Here is a 24,876-nt window from a genome sequence, read left to right on the forward strand (position 1 = left end):
ACCAGCCGTGTACATACACGAAGGTAGTGAGTTACTGGCTCAGCTGCGCGACGAACTGGCCATGCTTCCGGAACTCCAAGAGCTGAGTCCAAGGTGTGATATCGAGAAGGCCGATGTCGGAGAATCTGGACGGACTACTTCGGCCGAGGAGGAGCAACTTCGCACGCACCTGAGGTATCACCACAAGATATTCTTGGGAGACGGGAATGCTGCCCCCGCGCCGGCTCGTGGAGTGTGGTGTGATCTAGATGTCGGTGATGCTAAACCAGTTGCTCAGCGTCCGAGGTTAATCGCCTCACACTTAGCGGTCAAGGTCTACGAGTTGCTGAAGAAGCTTTTGGAGACAGGGCTGATAGAACACTCCGAATCGCCGTGGGCCTCCCCGATCGTCATCGTCCTGAAGAAGAACGGCGTGGACATCCGGATGTGTATCGACTACCGAGTGGTGAATGGATTCATTCAACTGTCCAATTATCCTCTGCCTTTGATCGACGATCTATTGATTGGCTTTGAGAGTGCAATGTGGTTTATGAGTCTGGACATGGCGAGTGGATTCTGGGCCATCCGGATGACTGAGTGTGCGAAGCTGATCTCAGCCTTCGTCTGTCCATTCGGGCACTTCCAGTGGGTTCGGATGCCGTTTGGACTCAAGAATGCTCCTCTCGTCTACCAAGCAGTGATTAATAACTGCCTGTGGGGTTTCGTGAGACTATCCCTGGAAGAAGAATTGGAGGTGGACCAAGATGTTCTGGACTTCCTGAGTTTGGACCCGTCCAGGAGTGACTCCGAAGGCCAAGTGTTGGCATTGACGGATACAGCGACGGTGTTCCAGAGGAACATCCCTGCTCCAGACAGCATGGGTCCAGTTTTGGGGCGGAGCTCGTACATTGATGACATCGCACATGGCGCGCCCACCTGGGACAAGCTTTGTGAGGATCTGAATGCTCTTCTATTCCGCTTGCGCTACTGGAACATTTCTGTGAGTCTCCCGAAAAGTGAGTTTGGAAAGCTGTCGATTCCATACCTGTCGCACGAAATTAGTGCAGAGGGGATTCGAGCAGTTCCGAAAATCGCTAAGGGAGTTCAAGACCTGTCATTCCCGAAGACTCTGAAAGGAGTGCAGTCCTTCCTTGGAAGTCTGAACTACTATCATAAGTTCATTGAAGACTTTCCGGTAGTGGCTGCAGTCTTGTACGAGCTTCCAGACGACCAAGTGCAAGCCGGACGAGATCTCACCAGGGCCAAGGCTGCATTCGAGATTCTCAAGAAGAAGATCGTTTCAACCCCACTGCTCCGGCATCCAGACCGGACAAAGCCGTTCGTGATCATCCCGCATGCCAACCGTTGGGCTGCTTGCGCGGTCCTCGGTCAGGAATACGATGGAAAGATCCAACCGGTGCGGTTTACTGGACGAGTTCTGAACGATGCTGAGCTCCGATATCACATAGTTGAAAAGGAGGTGATTGCTGTGCTAAGAGTCCTTCAAGTCTTCCGAACACTTCTCGAGGGTTGTCGCCTGGAAATCTACACTCGGCACTCAGTCTTCAAGTGGATACTCCAGTCGAAGTCTGCTGACGGACGCTGTGTTCCGTGGGGGGTTATGCTCTCACACTGGGACATCACCGTCCGAAAGGTCCAGAAAGATGAAGACGGTCTGGCGGCTATCATGGGAGCTGGGATCACCCCGCGTGAGCATTTGGACGAAGTCGCAGAAGTACTGATACCTGCCAAGGGACGCGTTCAGAAGCCCCCAGTTCTCAGTGTGGAGATGCTCGACGATACCTGTCAGGGCGTCGTCCTGAGTTTCGATGGTGCGGCCAAGACGTCGACTCGGCGAGGAAGCTGCGGATGTATTCTCTGGCAGCTCCCCGGCTGGAAGGTGCTCGAAGCCCGAGGTTTCGTTTTGGACGACGTGACAGTCAACGATGCGGAGTATCATGGATTCCTGAAAGGAGTCCAGATGGCGCTCGACCGTCAGGTCGAAGACTTGGTGGTTGTGGGAGACTCTCGGATCGTGATTCAACAAGTCCAAGGTCTCATCAACTGTCACCAGCCGAACCTCCAGAAACACTTGGCTGAGTGTGAAGTCCAGAGGGATAAGTTCCGGACGTTGCGACTGGTACATGTTAAGCGCGAGTACAACCAAGCTGCCGACTACCTGACGTCGAAGACGCTGGCGCTCGGATGGTCCTGGACTGTTCAGGATTCCGAAGAGCGGACACACCTGGAAAGAGTGTCGAAGATTGCGGAGAAGCTGATGAAGCCAAAGGTGGTCCATCTGGACGGAGACCCATCTCCGCGTCCTGAGGCTTCGGCCCGGGTGGAAAGTGACGCAGTGGCTGCAGATTCACAGTCCGCGCCGCTCTCTCGTGCGGCAAGAGTCTTCGCTGCGTTGACGAGGTCGAAGGCCAGGGACGCCGCACATCCGGATCCGGGAATTGAGGACATTGCTCCTCCTGGTGATGGTGAACCTCAGCGACCCATGGGTCCCCTCGAGTATCAGGCCGAACGGTGGAGACGTATCAGGACGCACCAGGATCAGGATGCATACTTGTCCGAAATCAAGTCGTTCCTGAAAGGGGATATCGACGGATTCTCGCCGAGAAGGCTCCGCAAGATTGCTAAGGTGGCGGACTTGTTTGCGTTAGATGCTCGGAATGTGTTATACCGTCTGGCCCGATCGACTCGAGACCGCCCTCGCGACTTTGAAGATGAGCCGAGACTGGTGATCCCGGAATCCCTGCGGCCAGACATGCTGCACTACGCACACGAGGATTTCCAAGGTGGCCACCAAGGCATCACCCGGACGTACGAGAGACTCCGATCGGAATTCTACTGGCCAGGGATATACGTTGATGTTGAGCGCTGTGTCAAGGAGTGTGTCGACCGTGCGAGTGGCAAGGGACGACCGCCCAACGAAGGACCGTCGCCCGGAAATATTGAGCCCAGACGTCCGTTCGAAGTTGTCTCGATGGACTTTGTCACTCACATGCCGGAGTCCGAACGTGGAAACACCTTTCTGCTGTTGTTCCAGGATGCGTTTTCCGGATTCGTGATGTGCAAGCCCATGCGGTCGACTACTGCTCAAGAAGTCGCAGAGGTCTACGAAGAATGTGTGTTCCGGAGGTTTGGAGCGAGCTCCATGGTCCGACATGACCAGGACCCCCGCTTCATGAGTGAGGTCTTCACACGGTTCAGAGAACTTCTGGGAAGCAAGCAGCGAGCCACTCTCGCTTATCGTCCGCAAGCTAATGGTCAACAGGAGCGGTCCGTCCAGACTGTCGTTCGAAGTATCCGAGCGTACATTGCTGAGGCGGACCAAAGTGACTGGGACGACCACGCGGAGAGGCTCATGTTCGCTCTGAACACGTCGTTCGATGCCACGCGTCTGGATACACCCTTCTACCTAGTGCATGGTTGGGACGCTCAAGGGACGCTGTCTGCGATGTTGGGTCCGATACCCTCTAGCGTTCCGGAGCGGACTGCCTATGAGTGGCGTCGGAAGCTTCAACGACAATATAGCTACTCGCAAGCATGTGCCGAGGATCTGCAGATGAAGGCGAAACGCCAGCGTTCTGAGGTCCAGACGCAAAGGTGGAGAGAGCTGTCCGCACGACTGAAGTCTGGGTTCGAGAAGGGAGATTCGGTTTGGCTGTACATTCCAAAAGTCCAACCAGGTCTCAGCCGTAAACTTGCCCACATGTGGCATGGCCCCTTCCGGGTTGAGGAGATGCACGACGACTTCCGAGTCAAGCTCAAGATTGATGACACTGGGTACCGGGTTAATCCCTGGGTTCATGTCAGTCGACTTAAGCCAGGTGCCCTCTTCCCGAAGCGTCTCGTCGGAGAGGTCGAAGTGTCAGGAGACGATGACTTCGACGCGGCCTTACTTGCCGAGGACAGCTGGGAGCCAGACTCAGAGCGAGACGAGTATGAAGTGGAAAAGATACTGGACCTCAGGTGGTCCAAGCGGACACGAACGTCTAGACGCACTCGAGAGTATCTCGTTAAGTGGAAAGGGTATGACGACCCCGAATGGTTGCCCGTGTCTCAGCTCAGTTGTGGAGCATTGTTGTACGCGTTCAATCAAGGTGCACGTGCACGAGCCCGGTTCCAGACGACGCAGGCTGGGGACGATCACCCCAGAGCCTAGTACATGTCTGAACTGGATCGACTGCGTGGATGTGCCCCTCGACAGAATGTGCTTTGAATCGATAGATTTGCGATGTGAGTTCAGATATGATATTTCGGAGTGCCAAGTGGAGAACGAGTGGAGAGTTTCGGAAAGATGGAGTTTGGAGTCTGAGAGTGTGGAGTTTCACGGCTAAGGGCGCTCGGAGGAGGTCCCTCGCCTACGCCTGGTGTGGCGGAGCCAGCCCCGTCCGGGACGCTGCTCGCGGCGCTCGTTGCAGGCGCGACCACCATCGTCTTGTTTGGCTGATCGGAAATCGCGATTTGGCTGCGTTTCGACGAAAGAAGTTTCCGATTGATGTTTTGCGACCCGATTGGCTGACGCGACATGGGACAAAGAAGGGAGGCTACCTTGCCGCCTTCCGGACCACTCCGACGTTTGGACATTTTCGTCCGCCTTGCTACGCGCGGTCTCATCGCAACCTATCAGTTCGGGAGTAAATTCCTCTATGAGAGATTGGGATGAGAGGGACGGTTGACACGAAGCGGCTCCAGAAAATTTGCCCAAGTCTCTGCTCAGTGACCCGGCCAGCGACAGGCCCGTAAGACATGCGACGGAAGAGCACAAGAGAAGAGCGAAGACAGAAGCGAGAAAGAAGACTCAAGCAAGTCCAACAGAGAGCCGAAGAAGATTGCTCAAGATCGTCCAGACTCCCGCCATAGTAAAGTCAAGTCAAACTCTAGACTCATTGGTCTCCGGACCCCGGACGCAGGATTCCAGACACCAGGCTCCGGACGAAGATCTTCGATGGGCGACCGGTCGCGCCCTGTCCCAGCCTGATTTGTACCCAGAAGGCCTTCCAAGTTTCAAGTATACTCCGACCAAGATGTTAACGACCGACCAAGACGACCGACCATGATATGTTATGCACTGACCAGATTCCTGCCCTATCCATGACCTGCTCGACATGCGACGTGATTACGCCACGCCCCGACTATAGTGAAACCAAGATAAAAGAGCTGATTCCAGAGAGAACAGTGGATACAGAAGCCGAAGAAAAGATAATCAGAGAGTTCAATTTTGCCAAGAAGGGCGCAAGTGCTTCCCCGTCCCCAGGGACGAGGTGTGCTGTCAAGTAAGCGAGAGGAACAAGCCTCGACCGGAGGGATTAACCCTGCCGGCGGCCCTAAGCTACAAGACCTGCGCTTGGACGCGTCGTGACCGCGAATACCGCCGTGGAACTCTCCCAAAGGCTAAGACCAAGTTAGGCGGTGATCGGGCGACGCGCGCTCCGAAGTGACCTGTCCTATTTCATATTCCAGTTGTTGGTCCTTCGTTCGGAGGTCCCATTTCATATTAACTGCGTTTCTAGGAGGTTGTGTGTAGTCACCCCTAGATCCGATTGATTGACTACTGTGTGATAGGATTGTATATTGTCTGACCGGAGGTTGTTCTCCTTTTTTGGAGTTGAACATTTGGAAAGTCTTCCGCCTGGAGCTAATTATCTCCTTGCGGGAGCTGGTGCGCGTGAGTGAAGGGTGCTTTCGGACTCGACCGGTGGTCCGGAAGAAACTCCAGTAGACCGGTGTACGGGCCCCCCGCTCAAGGGCCCCCCAAAGAATAAGTAGCGGCTGTATATTTGTATATTTGCATATTAACTCTCTGATTTTGAAGGTTTGGCTGGAAGGATCTGCTTGTGATCTCAACCCCAGTCGTGGAGACCTACGTTTGAAGTAACGTAAGCGCTCTACACTCAAGACCTTATCATTGTGAAGACAACTCACCAGGTGAAGTTCGTTCTATCGAAGATAAACGACACCTACAGGGATTCACAAGGTCACACGCCACCTCCGTTGGGAGCACCTAGTGCTGCTATCGGAATCTGACCCCATTGGGAAAATCCGTAAGCAGGAGTAATTCTCCGGACGGGCGGCCCCGTGGCATCGTGCTATACACCTGGGCGGCAAAAGGCGCTCACCCGCCTCGCCACATGTTGAAGTATCGGCCAGGTAAGTAGAGCCCACACACAGGCACCGCCAGCCACGAGCAACGGCTGGGGTGCGTAAATATAAACGCTTTCGCGCTAAACCCACTGTGGTCCCTCAGAAAGGAAGGGTACCGGGCCGGTCAAGACCTTTGACAGGGGCTCCGAGGTGCAACCTCGACCCAAGAGTCAAACACGCTGGGAGGCCACGCCACGCACCCAGGACAACGTACAAACGTACAGGGAGGACTCTCTACCTCCCAACACTCGGCCACTATCCACTCTTGGCCTTACCAGGGCGAACTCTCGGCCAATGTACCTTAAGCTCACCGGCAGACATACCCCGCGTCGGCCGAGCGTATCCAGACCCTACAGCTAAGCTAGCTAGACTTACCGTAGACGGACTTCACCCTGATGTCTTGGGGGGAATATTCTGCTCTGATTTAATAGTTAGAGGCGGTGAGGCCTCGACTATAACTAATCCCTAATGTCTATACAAATATCTAATATAGACCGAGCTGTCGGTCTAGTCCTACAACCGGACGAGCCTCCGTCTTAAGTCCGGATTCCTAATAGGAGGCAAAAGGTGTATCCACTATGACTATCCGGAGAGCTCGGCGAGAATTTATTAGGACCTGCCGAGCCTCACAGTCACTAACTAGCTTCCTATCACTCTGGCGCGGTAAATGTGAGTAGCCAATAGGTGACCTCGGTCATCTTCTCTCAAACTCTCGACACCGTTAGACCTCGGTCTGGTGGTTCCACTCCGCAGTCAAAACCCAATCTTTCAACGGCCTCCACCTCGACTCAAGCCTGTCAGGTGGTGAGCGTCGTGGTGCATGTCATCGCTGCCAGCATGTCTGCTCCACCGAGCCCTCGGCAAGGGCGGCAAGTCTTCACGTCAGAAGCTCTAGGCCGCGCTCTCAGGGTAAGCTATGTGGAGTCTCGAAGCTTCGCTGGTTTCCTGATGCTAATCTTCCATCTCTTCTTTGAATACCACAGTATGACCCAAATGCATTCATCGTGCCCTTCCCTCCTGAGTTCACAGCTAGGTTGGTTGAGGCCTCGGCGGGGTCAACTTCCGCCTCTGACTCGTACAGCAGGGCGCCCCGAGATCTCCCGCCATTTCCTGTGCGCGACCCTCCTCCGAGAGGTGGTGCTGCGTTCAACCCCAGCGCCCAGGCTCGCTCGCCACCAACTCCTGGCTCTGATTCGCACAGGGGGGTGGCAGCGAGCTCTGAGGCCGCGGGTTCGGGTCGCGTCAACGGTTCGCCTCCTTGCTCTACGCGGAGCCCTCGGTTGGATGAGCCTGGCGGCATTTCGTCCAACCCAACCCAGCACTGCCGGCTCGGGGAGGGTGAGGTTGCGGAGGCGGCCTCTCGGCGCCTCGCCGCGATGTTCTCGAAGACGCAGTCTGGGACGCCGCCGAGGACATGGTCCGAGAGCTGCAGGATCACACCGAGCAGCGCTTCGCAGACCTCGGCCACCTCATGGTGGGCTTGGCTCGTCATCCGCTGATCTTGACCAGCGCCTGGAGGACGCCCAAACCCTCGGCGCGGTGATCCATGCATTGATTCCAGATGCGCCGTCGCCTACTCCTGGCTGGGACGCAGAGATGGCTGACCTTCGGGCGGAGGTTCGTTACTACTAAGAGCAGCTCACATACAGTGATGTGTTGCTACGCCGAGAAGTCGGTGAGCGTCGCAAATTCGAGGTGCTCTGCAACCAAGCCTCGTCCGAGCGCAACCAGCTCGCTGAAAAGTTTCGGGCCACCCGGGAGAAGCGAGACTTTCTCTCCCGCAAGATGGACATCGCGGTGAATGCACTCCGGCAGAGCGCTGAGATGTCTGACAACTTGAAGGCTCGGTGATCAAGGTATGAGAGCTCGACCAGGGAACTTCGGGTGGTCATCAAAAAAGACTGAGAGAGGTTCAAGTCGGGGCTAATTGCGTACACGAAGGCGGTGGAGAGGTTTAACACATTCCTCCGCCAGAACACGCTCAACGAGCCAGTTTGTGCGGCCTCGACCTCCCCGATGCCTCGTCACTTCGCCCGTGGTTTCCCCATTGCTCGGAGAGCTCGACGGGCTGGGCTTGCGATTGTCTGAGGGCGCGGTGGGCTCCAAGCGTCCTCACCCGATCTCCTCGGCCTCAACGGCCAGCTAAAGCGTCGCCCGCTCCCAAAGTCACCGCAGACGGCTCGCATCAGCATTCCGCCTGACTCCTTGGTCGAGCTGTCGGACGACGAGGGCATTGTTGCCCCGTCAGCCAAGCCGCAGAAGCGTTCAGCCAAGGTCTCGGCGAAGCCATCGTCTCAGTCCAAGCTCCCGCCGCCTGCGGCATCGAAGTCCCAAGTTCAAGCCAGGCGTACCTCTCGCCTTGATAAGCCGTCCGTGGATCTGAGGGCTAAAGCATCAGCGAAAGCAGCCACGTCTCGGCCAGATTCTGGTACTATTCCGCAACCCACGGCTCAGGACTCGTTGTCACTACCGCACGGATCGTCTCCTCCAAGTGGAGGCGGGACTGGCAGCACGCAGACTCGGCCGACCAACAGGCCTCCAACGGCGAGTAGTGGTTCTCGTTCTCAGTCACCGCCGGAAGTCTTGGAGGTCGACACCGACGGCTCGGTCTACGCGCCTCCCTCGCCGCATCCGTCTGACTCCTCGACGATATACTCACTGCCCAGTTCGCCAGCTAGGCTTGAGGACACCGGGGTTCCAATTTCGCCTCCGATACAGTCGGGGTCTCCGGGCGACGAGTTGGAAGGTGGCCGAGATCTCGAAGAGAAGGCGCCGGCCCCTGTCGACCAGGACTCTCCATTCAAGGAGTCGGTGGTGATCAAGCCTCGCCGTGACGGCCGTCCGGTTCGTACTGCTTCTACTGTGGCCTCACCCCAGTCAAAAGCTTCGGTCGAGCAGGATAATGCTCCCAATAACTTCGTCTTGGGCCTCGATGGAACGTCGGAGGCGGAGCCCGAGGTTACGGACCTTACCGGACGTGATGCTGAAGATGGGTTTCGGTTTGGGAAGCCGTCTGAAAATTTCTGGAGGGAGAGTCTGTCAAAGAGATTTCCCCAGCAGCAGAAACCGGCCAAGGCGAAGAAGCCCGCAGCTCCTTCCTCAAAAGCTCCCTCCAAGAAACGTCGGCAGCGCAAGACGTCGCCACCACCGAGTCCCCGGCTTGAACGTGGCGAGCCTTCGAAAAGTCGGCAAACTGCTTCTAAGGATGCCACGACTGGGCCAGCTCGGAAGACCGACACTTCGGCTTCGTCCAAGAAAACTTCTGGTCGCTCCTCGAAAACCACGCGGGACGATGCTTTTGGTCTTCTCGAGCCTCCTTTACGGCCCCGGGTGCTCGAGCCTGCTGACAGAAGATATTGGAAGTTCGGGTGCCTCGGTCTGCTGACAGTGAAGTCGCGGTGGAGTACTCGGCCGAGGGCATTGCTGTGTTCGCGGATTGGGAAAGCTCGGCCCATCCGTACCAGCAATTCCTGGCGAGCCTCCCTGCCGATCCTTGCTTGTTCAGCGCCGCCGAGTTCATGCCGGACGAGCGCATTTCGATACGGGCAGATGGTCTTCCGTTGGTGGTCAAGTTCTGGCGACAGTTCAACGGCCGAGCAGTCGGCCCCACCGAGAAGAACGACTTGGGTTTCGCTTTGTACGAGCGTTCGCATTGGATTTCCCCGGCTGCTGTCGAGCGATTGCTCCAGCAATTTGCCGAAGAGCTCGGTGAGAGTTCTCCCGCTTACTTCGAGGCGCTCGAGGCTTGGGTCGACTACCACTCCAACCGGAATGGGCGTGCTGATCGTCTCCGCCTCCGGATCCCCTACCGTCTGTGGCCTCGATGTTACCCAGATTCGCACGGGCGCATCCATTGCACCCCGGAAGTCATGTTCGAGCCCTCGGTTCCCAATTACTCGGTGGATAATTTGCTGTGGACCCCTATGACTGTTGACTGGTGCACCGAGGTGACGGAGCTAGGTGGCCAGGAGCCCTGGCGGAACTGCTGGGTGGATGTCCCTGCCGCGCATCCTTACAGCACCATCTTCGCTCCCTGCAACCCAGCGGTTCCGGTCTTCGTTCCCCGCGGAATGACCCTACAACAAGTTGCGTCGGCCGTCACTGTCGATCCCTCGCTGGACCCCAAGCTGGTCACCGCGCTGTGGGTTCGCAAGTTCACTCGCTTCCACGGTTCGCCGGCTACTAGGGCCCCTGCTGAAGCTGATGACTCGGCAGCGGAGGGCTCGGAGGCTGAAGAGGAAGAATTTGGTGTTCCCACGGCGGTGCGTCGGCAGAGCGGTCGGCCCAAGGCTCAGTTGAAGAGGCTGCGGGCGCTCACGGCGGTCGCGCGGATGAGGCTCCAGCTGCCACTCCTCGCTCGCAAGCTCGTGCAGTTCCACCAGCTGAGCACTCACGCGACGAGGACTTCGACGACGAGCGCGCGGCCGGTGGCTCTGCTCCGGAAGCTGGAGGGTCGGAGGCTCAATCCAGAACCGGGGAGCCCCAAGAGGCGCGCCTCACGGTACTCGCTCGGGTCGCCTCTAACTCGGACCCTTGAGACCTCGGTCTCTCGTTTCCACTTTCATGTTTGCGGCTGTAGTTAGCTCAGAGTCTCTCAGTGATTGTAGTGTCAGGGTAGCTAGCTCTCAGGCTTTAGCTAATCGTCTTTTCATCATCTTTGCGTATCTCCTCATCTCTCTCCAATCGTAATCTCCACTCGTAAGCTCGTTCCAAATTACATACCAATATACAATCATTTTGGTGCAGTAGTCATTTTGGTCTGCTTGGGTGGGCTGCATCGCCCCACCGGCAGAAAATCATTTGTCGCCCAGGTTTCACGCGTTCCATGTATAACCACACTCGATCTCCAGGTTTGAACAGAGAGTTCGCCACCGACACTTCGTCGGTTCCATCAGTTCCACCGACTCCTCGTTCACCTTCGGAAACGTCGCTTTGTACATGACCACTCTGTCCTGTCTACTCAGCGTGGCGTTATGCTTCTCAGCACGCCGAGATTTCTCGGTCACCGGAAACGCTTTAGCCATAGCCAGGGCGATCTCTTGTTGTCGGTTGACTTCACGTCGCCAGGGCGTCGGACCGCCGGCCGCGCCCTCGTTTAAGAGACGACGACATCGCTCGAAGGCTCGACTGAGCGTCCCAACCTTGCACGAGATAAAATGGGGTGTCCTTCCTTGTAGCATCATGCGAATTGTTGATAGCAAAGATGAGCTTTTCCACAATCTCATCCCAATCTTGCTGGAGCGGGTCCTCCGCATACACCCGAACAGACTGCATTACGGTCCTAACCGAGCGTTCCTGCTGGCCGTTTGCTTGTGGCCGATAGCTTAGTGTAGCCCGAGACCTCGATTGCATCATCTCGGTGAATGCTTGGAAGACCTCACTCATGAAGCGAGGGGCACGGTCGTGACGTATCAACGACGGCGCACCGAACCTTCGGTAGACGCACTCCTCGAACGCTTGTGCCACAAAGAGAGCTGAAGTGTCAGCCATGGCTTTACCCATAACAAACCCGTGAATGCGCACTGAAATAGCAACAGTGCGGTGTACCCTCGCCGAGTCCTCGGCAGAGGTATAACGAAGTCCATCGAGACAATTTGCATCGGGCGCTCGGCCAGAATGTTCCCTGTTGAGTACCCACGGAATTGTGGGACGCTCTTACTTGAGCTACAGTCCGGGCACGAGCGCACATGCCGCTCCACATCAACAAACAGGTCGATCCAGTAATAGTCCGCCTTAACTCGGTGGTAGGTGCGGACGATACCTTGATGTCCGCACTCCAGTGAGTCATGGCAGCTCTGTAGGACCTCCTGGACCATCGTTGTCGGCACCACCATCCTAAATGTAGTCTCGTCGGTCCGTTCCTTTCCCCACCAACGGCTCACTCCAAGGAAATAAAGCAGTCCATCTTCACTCAACGCCAACTTGTCAGCCATTTTCCAGGCTTCGCATGCGGCTTTGTAACCTAGCTTTGCCTCTTCTCCTTTCAGCGCCGTCTTTAGGTTCGACCAGCGTAATTCTTCATCTTGGGCGGCGCTTATGCGTCGGCGGCGCCCTTCCTGCACCACCGAGGGATCAATGTCGTCACCACTCGGTTCGTGCACCGCTGTTGCATCAAGCCTCGGTTGGGCCTGTTCGTCATTGAAACCCTCGGTGCTGGCCCCAGTTGGGCCTGACACGTGCTCGTCGCGGCCTGGATCGATCACGGAGACTTCCCTCGCAACGTGAATGTGTTTTCGCCGCTCTTTTGCTTGGCGTCTAGTTACCGTGGCTACATATCCGGATTCCCGTACAAAATCGAAAAAAATTCGGCTACGGTTTTGGTCGTGCGATGTCCGTACTTGAACTGAGTTGACAGAACGTGTAGTCTCTTCCGCCAAGTCATCTGAAGCGTCAGCCGATGCTTCGTAGATAACTTCTCGGATTCGATTCAACTCCATCAATTCTTGTTTCCTTTCATCACTATCCACTACCACCGAGGCCTTCTTTCCCAATGTTTCGCTCGCGAGCGAATCAGTGGCCGCATAAAATTCGCGTATTGCATGCAGGTATTTCACCGAGCGAAGTCTCGCCTTGAGTTCCTTGTGCTTGTTCAGTTGTGCCATTAACGACCCCTTACGACAAGCGATCACCCCAAGGGATTGCCGGATTGCGAGTCTCGAGTCTCCCACGATAACTAAGTCTTCGGCCCCATGTTCTAGGGCTGCCGAGACGCCATTATGCATGCCGGTGTACTCGGCGAGGTTTACCGTCGTGCTCTCGAGAAAAGCACTCGCAGCGATCACTATATTCCATTCCGGGAGTCTCCACAAAATCCATGCACAACTACCATAGCCACCGTGCTTTTCAGTTTTGGCTGATCCATGGAACGAGAGTACAAAACCTCGGTGTGCACGGTGCAGTCGAGCATATAGCAACTGGGGGTCCATACGAACAGTCGGGGAGCCACGTGTCGGTGGGGTCACCGGGGCCAGCGAGTCGTCGAGGTCGACAAAACTAGTAATGGTCGACTGCAAGAGTGCGCAAAAGCGCAATCCTTCTCCTTAACTCGCTGCACCACCAGGTGCCACGGCGACAGTAATACCGCAAATTGGGTAGCCCGTCCAAACAGAGTCTTCGACTTGTGGACCCAGTCGAGCGTTGAAATCGCGTATCGACGTGGATGGTCCGGCCTGCGAGTTGGGTGTAACACTCCTTGCTGGAGCAGTTCGAGGACTTTTCGAGCGACCACGCCGCGGACGTGCTGAACGCGTACCGACTGAAGCACTTGTACTTCAACGACGGCATCCAGGGCACGGGCGCCACGGTGCTGTCCGGCGTGCTGTGCGCGTGCGACCCGGTGCAGATCCCGCTCAAGGACCAGCGCATCGTCATCCTCGGAGCCGGCAGTGCCGGTCTGGGCGTGGCGGCTATGCTCCTTCAGGGCATGGTGCGCGAGGGCATGACAGCCGAGGAGGCTCGCGATCGCTTCTACCTGCTGGACCAGTTCGGGATCATAGGTGACGGCCGCAAGGGGCTCAACTCGGCGCAGCAGTGCTTCTCGTGCCGAGGCAATCTCGCGGACAAGACGCAGCTTCTGGGCGTGATCAAGCACGTGAAGCCCACGCTGCTCATGGGTCTCAGCGGTGCCGCCGGAGCTTTCACGCAGGAGGCGGTGGAGGAGATGGTCCAGCACACGGAGCACCCAATCGTGTTCCCGCTGTCAAACCCCTCGTCTATGGCCGAGTGCACGGCGCAACAGGCTTACGAGTGGACCAAGGCCAAGTGCGTGTTCGCTAGCGGCAGTCCGTTCCCACCCGTCGTGTACGAAGGTGCGGAGTATCACATCAGCCAGTGCAACAACATGTTCGTCTTCCCGGGCGTGGGTCTGGCGGTGTCGGTCATCCAGGGACGCGCGTGACGGATGGCATGCTGTATTCGGCGGCCAAGGCACTGTCGCAGTGCCTGAGCGCGGTGGAGATTGCGAACGGCCAGGTGTTCCCGTCGGTGGAGAACATCCGCGATCACTCGCTGAAGGTGGCCACGGCCGTGTGCGACACTGCGTTCGAGGAGGGCGTGGCCGGGTGCCTGCCGACGATCTGCCACGGCGCGACGCTGGAGAACTACGTTGCATCCAAGATGTACTATCTAACTTACCATGCAGTTATCGAGTGAGATATACTTGTGCTTTGCAACATTTGGAGAAGGGCCAGGACCTCCTTTTCGGGGGTGATAATTCATATCTGCGTCCTTGAGGACTCGGCCGCAGAATCGTACCGGATGCATTTTGCCACAGTGTTCTCACATCAGCGTTGTACACTCATTTGCAAAGAGTGTTACGTGGGTTGCTCGGTCGCGGTCGAAGTGTCGGAGGATAGGTACCTCATCGACCTTTCGTTGTAATGCAGCAAAGCTTCGCTTGGCGGCACTAAGGTCACCCCGTCCATGAAATCTTCGTCCTTCAGCTGGTATAGCGCTGCTCCATAGACCGCAAAGTATTGGATGAACAGGTTGTAATAGTTTAGCGCACCGAGGAATGCTTGTTCGCCCTTTTTCGACCGAGGAAACGAAAGCTCGGCCACTCCTTTGAGCTTTTTTGGGTCGGCTCTAATGCCTTCTCGCGTCACTTCATGCGACAAAAAATCAACCTTGGACTGCACAAAGATGCTCTTAGTGAAGCTCACACTAATACGGCACTCTTCGAAGCGAACGAGTAGTCGGTCCAAAGTTTCGTGGCAGTCGTCAAACGACTCACCTGCGAAGCATATATCATCCACGAAAGATCGGCGCCCAAACACCGGAACTAGCGAGGACTCGTCGGATTCTCTAGTTGCGAACATGTCGACCGCCGGGCTATTAATGAGTTCCGCGACCGAGTCCTCGGCCCGAGTGCTGTCGCAGCTTGCTTCAAAATTCGTGGGTGCCTGGTTTGGGTCAGGTGACGGATCGTCCGATGGTTCAGCCAAGGTCCGTCCAAGGGTTCGACCAAGGTCTCGGTCACTCTCCTCCGCACACCGCATTAACTCTGCGTAGTGTTCCCATCCACTTTTCGGTTGTACAACCCCCCACATAGCATTATCGAGCATGCGTTGGTTAATCATCGGTGCCTTCTTTAGTCCAAAGGGCATCCTGAGCCACTCAAAGTGACCGAGGGCACATACGAAGGCCGAGATTTGGCAAGCCCTCGTTGTCATCATAATCGCCCAAAATCCACTTGCTGCATCCAACGGGCAGTACCACAGATACTTCTCGAGGTCGGTGAGAAGGTCATCGATCAGAGGCATTGCATATTCCATGATTGCGGTGATGGCATTCACCATCTTGTAATCAATGCACAGCCGGATGTCCTCGCCGTTCTTTTTCAACACAATCACGATTGGCGAGGCCCACGGGCTGTTCGAAAACGCTGTCATGCCTGCCTTGAGCAGGCCTCGTAGTAGCTCGTACAGCTTCCGTAGGTGCCGAAGGGGCACTCGCCGAGCTCTCTGTTTCATGGGCGAGTGTTCATTCACATCGATATCACACCACCCCATAAGCGGGTGGAGGCAAAGCATTTCCACTAGAGATCATGATCTTCTCGTGCTTCTTAAGCACTTCCACAACGCGATCCTGGCGTTCCGCACTCACTCCTGGGAGACACACATTCGGCGCCGAGTAGTCGAGGTCTGTCACCGAGGTCTCCGTTAGGTCGGGAAGGCACGCCAGCTCGTGAGCGTAGTCCTCTAAATTGATTTCATTGGGCATGTGCTCCGACGAGGGCTGGTCACCCCCGTCATCTGCGCCCTCTTCCGTCGCCAACGCAGTAGCTACAGACAGGTACGTCGCTTCTAGGATATTCATCGAGTCTTCACCCGGCGACTCCTCGTCCGAGTCTTCATAAAGCCCAGGCTTGCGTTGGTAAGAAGTGGATTCTGCCGCCTCTGGGTCTTCATCTCTAGACACGCTTAGCTCTGAGCTCACGTCGGAGCCATCGTCGCTGGGCTGGTCGAACGTGGCTTCGTTCGTAACCTTCGCCGAGGTCTCGGTACTAGTGTACTCAAGCTCGGCGCGCTGAATAGGGAGCGCCGCCGGAACATCACCGCTGGTGAGCCGTCGTCAGCAAGTTGCTCCATCTCTTCGCGCCTCGCGAGTTCTCGTTCCCAAAGCTCGGCGCAGCTTAAACGACACGCCTGGCTCGGCGAGTCATCAGGTGGCCGAGGTTTTATTTCGACCGGGGTTGGATAACTTGGCCGATCAACCGCCGGTGGTTGCGCGGCGAGCCACTTCTGGTACAGTTCGTACTCGCGCTGGAGCAAATCCTCGTCGCGCGATTCCTCAATTGCAGCCACTTGCCACTCTCGGTACTTGGTCGACCCCAACCGAGTGTACCCCTCATCATACGGGAGGTCCCCAATTGGGACCCACAGAAGCAGGGGCGTGTGAGCTCGGCAAGACAACAGCCGATCGCTCACATTGGTCACTCGTACCCGAGAGACCTTGCCCCGTCTAAACGCTTTCACCGTGGGCATCAACGTCTCGGTCCGGCGTATCCATAGCTCGTGGGTCTCCTCCGAGGGTTGGCGCCTCGGTGGGCGATAGTCATCCCACTCGTGACCGGGGATAAGTAAATCCTCGGCGGGTCCGCTGTCGATGTGCGGACCGAGACTTCGCTCATCGAGCATGTTCTTCGTCTTGATGAGCGGAATGCTCACCTCGCCCGGCAATTTGGCAGTCGCGTGGAACATATCCAGGCGCATACTTGCTGGAATCATAAAGTCGGTGCCGAGGACTACGTCCACACCGGCACCATGACCGATAATCCACAATTCAAACTCGTACACTCGCTCCCAACCGAGCGTCACTTTGACCAAGGCTCGGCGCTCTATAGCCATCGTTCCTTTAGTAAACCCTTGTATCTCCATACAGCGGCCGTGACCTTGAATCTCACGCAGCCGCAACTTCTTTGCAAATCTCTCCGAGATCACACTCACATTCGCCCCTGTGTCCAAAAGGACTCGGGTGCGCACATCATTAACCGCGCCTCGGGCCAGAGTTCTCATCCGGGCCCTCTGGTCGAACTTCCACGCGGACCACCACCCCTGCCTCTCGCCCGGGAGTAACTTCAGCGCTCCACCGAGCTTTGGGCTGGTGCGTTCTACCGGCACTACGCTTGAAACCCAAGCCTTTGTGCCACTCCATCTTCATCTTCACCGTTCACATCACTCATTTCACCTCCACCGAAGCTTCCGCCTCTCTCCTTTTCATTTTCCATCGTGTTCACATATTCCTTGTCATTGTTTGGCCATTTGCACTTCCCCACGAACGCGTAGACACAGTCTGCGTCGATCGCGGGTTCGGCTAAGTGTGGCAGCCCGATTGGGACCAACCCAGTTTCAGTCGGCGGGCTGCCTAGTTTAAATGGCCACCGAAGACTAGGCTTTGGAGCTCGTGTGTGAGGTCCTTCTTCTCAACCTTCGTTCGAAGGATAGAAGTGAGCGCCTGAAGAGCTTCGCATTTTCCGACATCATGCACTTGCTGACATATCTTGCAGCGACGGTAGCAGTAGTGGGCCGAGTGACCGAGCCCTCCACACGCAGCGCACGGTCCATATTGACGGGGGCGACCCTCTCGGTTATCCCGGCCGAGGTTTCGTTTTCCTCGATCGAGGTCTCGACCAAAGCCGCCACCCTTGCGCTGACGGTGGGCGGAGCGGGCATAGGTCCCGTCTGCTGCTGCACGTCTTTCATGATCGTTCGCAGCGACTACGTGCCCACCTTCACCTTCGGAGTCGTAGTCGTCGCAGCTACTCTGATCATCCTCAGAGTAGAGACTGTTGTCAGCTTCACTCTCACTACAGCTGTACGAGTGTCGGCGTGGGGACGAACGCTCGGTCCGGCCACCCCTGGACCCTCGGACTTGGAGTTCGGTCATCATCTCGGCGAGCGAGCCTCTGCCAGCGAGATTCACGGCACATGGCGCGAGTCACCGCGACGACGGTCAAAGTCACGGTCCCGACGATCGTAACGGTCGCGACGGTAACCGTCGCGCGAAGAGTCGGTGCGTCGGCCATCGCGTCGGTAACTGTCCCGCGAAGCCTCGGGGCGTTTGTCATCGCGTCGGCGAGTACTCTCACGGCTTCTCGGTGGGTAAGCCGAAGTCTCGCGGGACTGTCCACGCTCTTCCAACTTCAAGATGTCGTTAATCATGTCTTCCAACTCGTGAATGGCCTTCACTCGAACGTGTCAGAGCCGCCGTTCGAGGCCTCGGTCCCCACACGACTCGAGTAATCGGTGCACATGGTCTTTCGCATCGAGACCACCCTTCTCGAACTGGAGGCCAGCGTTGCGAGCGTAGCCATTCAGTCGATCTAGGTAGTCGCAAATGTGCTCGGCACCATCCCTCTTCGCCAAGTGGTACCGAGCTTTAGCAGACTGCTTGAATTGCGAGCAATAGTACTTAATGAAGGCGTCGCTGAGCAACTTCCACTGACGTTTGGTTTTCCTCGGGAGTTGACGGTACCAGTGAAAGGCACCGTCCCGAAGGCTTAACTCAAACGCCATGCACCACTCGTTGGCGGTGTGTGAGTGCCCTTCATCTCGTAGACGAAAGCTCGGAGCCACTGCATCGGGTTTTCACTCTTATTGCGAGCTCCGGAAAAAATGCTTGATCTGAGCGAGGGGTCGGTGAGTTGCGAGCTCTAGCTTCGGCGTCGAGCTCAAGCGCTCCATTTCGCTCACCTCGTGGACCTGACGGGCCAGTTCGTCACTAGGACTGTCACGGCCGTCACCGAGGTCCGGGTAGTCATCATCATCTTCATCCTCGTCAGAGGAGGCCGACCGAGGGGTGAACCGTCGGCTCGTTCTCCCGCGTTGTGTACTGCGAGTGGGCTTCGACCCCTCGGTGCGCGAAATGCGTTCCGCGCGACTCGTCGACCGGGGAGTCGCCATGTGCGAGTCTTGGAAGTACGGCGTACCCTCGGTGTGGACCGACAACACACCATCAGTAGTCTGCCGTCTGGCCGAGCTCTCTGGTTTCTTCTGAGGCGTCAGTGGGAGTGGGACTTTCGACGGGTCGTCCTCCTCCTGCTCCGCCGAGGCCTTGGTTTGGCCAGCCAGGCCGATGTCTGTGGCGCCAAAGCTCAGACGAAGCTTACGCTTCCACTTCTGGAGCTCACGGCCAGCTATGGCGGGGGGCCAGTCGCGGATTGCGGCGTCCGACGGGTGAGTTTGGGGCTCGCACCCGATAGCCCGTAAGAGTGACACCGTGTCCTCGACCACCGGAGTGGTGCTAATAGAGTTCACTGGCCAAGCCAGCTCGCCTTTCAGCTCCACCCAAATGGCCTGTCGGACCGACTTGGGCGAGTATTGCTGCATCCTCTCATTTTCTTCCATCATTTGCTTGAACACTCGTCCAAGCACCTTGTTTGCAGCTGGAGTGCTGCCATTCATCGGCGGCCGGTTGCCTTGGCCAACTTGAGGACCCTTAGTAACCTGCACCAGGGCTTTCGAGCCTCGGTGCCGTCCTCATAGTCGTCGTAGGCGTGGTCCAGCTCCGCCACTTCATCAAATTCGGCGACGAGGTTTCGCGAGAGCGAGCGAGAAACCCCGCTGTGTCCCGCGGACAACATCGCGTCTTCCTGGTCATCCGTCTCCTGCATCGCTGCAGATGACTTCTCTTCCAGGTCGTCATAGTCCTTGGCGTCGGAATCTTCATCCACCGACTCCTCGAAGCTGACCGACCGTTCGGTGATCACCGACAACCGAGACGTCAAGTCGCTAGCGACGGTTGACGAGTACTCGGTGGGTACACGCGTCGACTTTGCCGGCGTTGCTGGTACCGCTGACTTGGATCCGTTCGCCATCTTGTTCTTCTTGTTCTTGTTCTCTTCTCTCTTCTTCTTCTTCCCAATGCTCGTTAGGGGGCAATACCGACACAGACCGTAACAACAAACCCTCGGTCACACCAGTCTCGGGTCGCGTCACCAGTTGTCGTGTAAGCATTCACGATTTTACGAGTCCTCGTCCCTCAGCCTCGACAAATGGGACGAGTCCTACCAACAACACACGCTTCCCTCGAAAGGTCGGCGGAGATTGTTGGGATTAAACCTGAAGACCAGGTCCGATCCCTTACACCGGGCTGGAAATATGCCTTGTGTTGAAGTATCGGCCAGGTAAGTAGAGCCCACACACAGGCACCGCCAGCCACGAGAAACGGCTGGGGTGCGTAAATATAAACGCTTTCGCGCTAAACCCACTGTGGTCCCTCAGAAAGGAAGGGTACCGGGCCGGTCAAGACCTTTGACAGGGGCTCCGAGGTGCAACCTCGACCCAAGAGTCAAACACACTGGGAGGCCACGCCACGCACCCAGGACAACGTACAAACGTACAGGGAGGACTCTCTACCTCCCAACACTCGGTCACTATCCACTCTTGGCTTTACCAGGGCGAACTCTCGGCCAATGTACCTTAAGCTCACCGGCAGACATACCCCGCGTCGGCCGAGCGTATCCAGACCCTACAGCTAAGCTAGTTAGACTTACCGTAGACGGACTTCACCCTGATGTCTTGGGGGGAATATTCTGCTCTGATTTAATAGTTAGAGGCGGTGAGGCCTCGACTATAACTAATCCCTAATGTCTATACAAATATCTAATATAGACCGAGCTGTCGGTCTAGTCCTACAACCGGACGAGTCTTCGTCTTAAGTCCGGATTCCTAATAGGAGGCAAAAGGTGTATCCACTATGACTATCCGGAGAGCTCGGCGAGAATTTATTAGGACCTGCCGAGCCTCACAGTCACTAACTAGCTTCCTATCACTCTGGCGCGGTAAATGTGAGTAGCCAATAGGTGACCTCGGTCATCTTCTCTCAAACTCTCGACGCCGTTAGACCTCGGTCTGGTGGCTCCACTCCGCAGTCAAAGCCCAATCTCACATATTCGCCCATTGGCGCCCCTCCATCGTCCTGAGCTGCTTTTCGTGCCCCTGGCCGATTTTGAGTCATCGGTGGTGCGTCCAGCGCGGTCTGAGTAGCCCGTAGTTGGTGGGGTCACCATGTGGGAGTCTTGGAAGTACGGGGATCGCTCCCCTGACGCGCTAAACACCCCTCCGGTGGGTTTTCGGCTAGGGTTTTCGCGGATTGCCCTCTTCGGAGTCGTCGGCAGCGGTACGCTAGCCGGGTCGACCACTTCGCGAGCCGCACGAGTCTTCCGCGAGTCGTCCAGAGTGAACGAGTTCACGCCGAAGGCTGTGTGGAGTCGCTTCTTCCATTTCCAGAGCTCCGCGCCCGCTTCGGCCGGCACCCAGCACTCCAGAGTCGACGACGAAGGGTGCTCCAGAGGCCAAAGCCCCAATGCTTACAGAAATCGCTCGGTTTCCTTCGCTACTTTTTCGATTGTCACAGAACTCACTGGGCGAGCCAACTCGTGGCGCAAATCGGCCCACACCGCTTGGCGAGTTATCGTTGGCTCAAATAGCTCAATTCAGTCGCTTTTCTTCATCTCTTCGTAGAGGCGACCGAGAACCTTGTTGGCCGCCGGCGTGTCACCGTTGAGTGGCGGCCGGTTGCCGTCGGTTTACTCGGTCACTTGAGTCGTCAGGACCGGTGACCTTAAGTCGTCGGCAGCGTCCTCGAAGTCTTCCAAGTCATCATACGCTGGCCCAGGGCCATCCACATCATCCAGTTCGTCCGCGAGGTTGCGCGTAACGGAGCACGCGTCATCATCAAGCTCAACGGCGAGGTTTCGCGACAACGAACGCGCGCCCGCGCTGCGTCCCGCAGACAGCAATGCATCTTCCAGAGTCACTGGTGTCACCACCGCTGGCGCAGGTGCCTTCTCCTCCAGATAGTCATCGTAGTCATCATCCATCTCTTCGTCCTTGGCGTCGGATCCGGTCATCGAGTCGTCGAAGCTGAAGGTCCGCTCAGCAATCGGGTCGAGGTGCGGCGTGATCAGAGCCGCAGTCGAGTCGTCGCCGCGCGTTCCGCCAGTCTTCAGTGGGGTTGCTGGTACCGCTGAACGTGATCCTTTCGCCATTCTTCTTCTATTCGTCTTCTTCTTCTTCTTGGGTGTTGCTCGTAAAGTCGATCGACCTGCAGTAGCACGAAGCACAGAAGGTCACACCAATCCCGGGTCGCGGCACCAGTTGTCGTGTAGGAACACGCGCTAATTTATATAAGGCACGCTTTCCCCACCAACAACACCCACCTAGGGTTAGAACCTGAACGACCAGGAACTTTCCCTTGCACCGGGTTGATATTTCCCCTGTGTACCAAGCTTCCGCTTGTCGACCGACGGAAGACTCAGCGTCACTAGCCACGAGCAAGGCTAGCACGCGCTCACACGCAAAATATACCTCGCAGGCCCTCAGAAGGAAGGGCCCCGGCCTGTTACGGCGTGATACGAGGGTGCCGGAGCTATACTCCGGCGGGAAGAAATAAATGGAGTGCACTCTCGCTCTTCCAGTTCCTGGCGACGACTCGTCGCTACCAATACACCGGCCACTACTCTCTTGGCCCTGCCAGGGATGAACACACGCTACACTAGTAGATGTGCCCACCGACAGTCATAATCCTACCTACCAGGTTTGCCTTTGAGCTGCAGGTCGTTCACTGCAGGCACCGGTGTCGCCCTTGCGTGGTTCGGAGAAAAAATGTTCTGTTATTGTTGCCCGAAGGGCTTATCTGTCTTCTCTTATGTTTCCTATCATTCAATACAAATATCAAGTATAAACGCGTCCGTTTTGGACCGCCAAGTGTAACCCACGACTCTTTGGTCCTTTCTCTGCGACGTGACGGCGCTACCGACGACTCAAACGACCGCTGAAACGCTACCGACGACTGGGGACAGGCGCCGACGACTCATAAGTTCGGATTTTGCCAGTAGGTTTGCACCGTACTTAGCGAGCTGCAACCGCCCACGCTTGACTTGGGACCGTCGACGAGTCATCGTCACCGACCAATTTAGACCAATCAGCGACCATGGTGTTTGGTCCAATGACTGGCGATGGGTTGTGACTTACCAGTTGGCGCCGGCGCCTCGAGTCTCTTCGCCCCTTGTCTCGGCTTTGGGTTTTGGCTTCGGCTTCATTTCCCGATAGCACATTGGCACCTATGGAGGATGGCGATCAGACGGCTCAGTCGCATTGCGAGTACATCAAGATAATCCTGACAATTTATCACCAATCAGAACTGTCCTTGGCGTTTCTGATTGGTGATAATTGTGCTACCAACCAAGTCGTTGCGACACGGCTTCGAGTTCCTCTGATTGGCTGCGCGTCGCATCGATTTAACCTGGCTGTAAACACATTCCTCGAAGCTCACAAGGCCAGTGAGCGCCCTGATGCTAGCGCTTCGCACGGTGAACAACCGCGCCGCCCTCCGGAAGCACACAGACCTGGCCCCGCTCCGCTCCAACGCGTCGCTTTGGAGCTCAGTATTTGACATGCTTACTCGGTACGTACGCATCCGTGAAGCGATCAAGAAAGTGGACGCTGTTTTCGATCTCATGCCTAAGGCAGCCATGCATCGACGAATCGAAACCCTTCACGAGGATGTCAAGATTTTAAACAGTGTTGCCGTCAAGCTCCAAGCGGAGGGTCTGTCGCTTGCGGATGTGAGAACCCTGTTCGACTCCATTGTGTAACGGTTTCCGTCAATGAAGCCCCAGCTAAAGGCGTCTGCTTCGATTGTGCACTGTCCAGTATTTGAATCGGCAGTGGTGAAGGTAGAGTATTAAATTCTTGATGGATTGATATGATGAGTACTAATATTTTATGTATTAATACTACATGTAGGTTATTAGTGGAGAGATGCGCTTGTCCTCTGGCGAGCGCACAGCCATCAAAGCGTTTGAAAAAGCGGTATTGGTAACGGGCTCTAAGTGCAAGGAGCGGGACGATGACGGCGAGAAGAATCAGTTGGGAGAAGACTTTGCCACGGCCATTTTGCGAGCCAAGATGACGGCCGTGGCGTCCCCGTCGGCGGCGTTTTACTCGGAGCTTCTCACAAAGCTCCCGCCAACGAGTAACCGCGCTGAACGCCTCTTCTCACAGGCAAAACTGGTACTGACACCGCAACGAGTGTCGCTGTTGCCCATTAACATGGAGATGTTAACGTTCTTGCGCACAAACCGCAGGTACTGGGACATGGAGACGGTAAACGCGGTGTACCAGCAAATATAGAGCTGCCGTGCCCGCTAGAGCAAGTTATCCTTTGATATGGCAATACTTTTTGTATTTGACAATGATTAACTATTGCTTGTGGTGCTATTGTGTTAGCTATTACGTTCTTTTGCTGCAGGCCTATTCAATACTATATGGTATTTTCCGAGCACTGTCTTGATCGAGCAGCACCTTGCCGTCGTTGTCTGGCATGCATGGAAGTGGGAGTGGTGGCTTATGGGCTCGTAGTAGGAAGTTGGAGAATGTGCACGAGTCGGGGTCAGTTCCAGAGCTGCCCCCCATTTAGAGTATGTGTGTATGAACAAGTCGCGAGCGTGGTCTCTGGATTTTAATCTAGAGTTGTTGGGGCGATCCCAAAAACCTCCCAATTTTGAATTGATAGCACCATAACAGATTAATATCTGCATTATACCGGTGCATTCATTTCACAACAAAACTGAATGTTGCTTGTGCCGCAATACACATCCAACACAACAATGGTCACGAAACACACTCACAAGAGCAACAACCAGAAATACCTACAATATTGCATACTAGAATATTACATATTACTTTTCCTACACAAACGCGCACACACTGTGGGGGCTAAGACGTCGATCTTGTA

General features: G+C 56.1%; 1 protein-coding gene across 1 annotated transcript; it reads left to right on the forward strand.

The window, feature by feature from the left end:
- Nucleotides 1–23,431: 23,431 nt before the first annotated feature.
- IUM83_05413 (uncharacterized protein) lies at nt 23,432–24,272 on the forward strand (the record flags this gene model as incomplete). The annotated part of the gene is made up of 2 exons (XM_067929549.1): nt 23,432–23,704; nt 23,886–24,272. 2 exons carry the CDS (start codon nt 23,432–23,434, stop codon nt 24,270–24,272), a joined length of 660 nt encoding a protein of 219 aa, XP_067799633.1.
- Nucleotides 24,273–24,876: the final 604 nt, after the last annotated feature.

Source organism: Phytophthora cinnamomi, assembly GCF_018691715.1.
Source record: "Phytophthora cinnamomi strain GKB4 chromosome Unknown Contig4, whole genome shotgun sequence".
Classification (NCBI taxonomy): Eukaryota; Oomycota; class Peronosporomycetes; order Peronosporales; family Peronosporaceae; genus Phytophthora; species Phytophthora cinnamomi.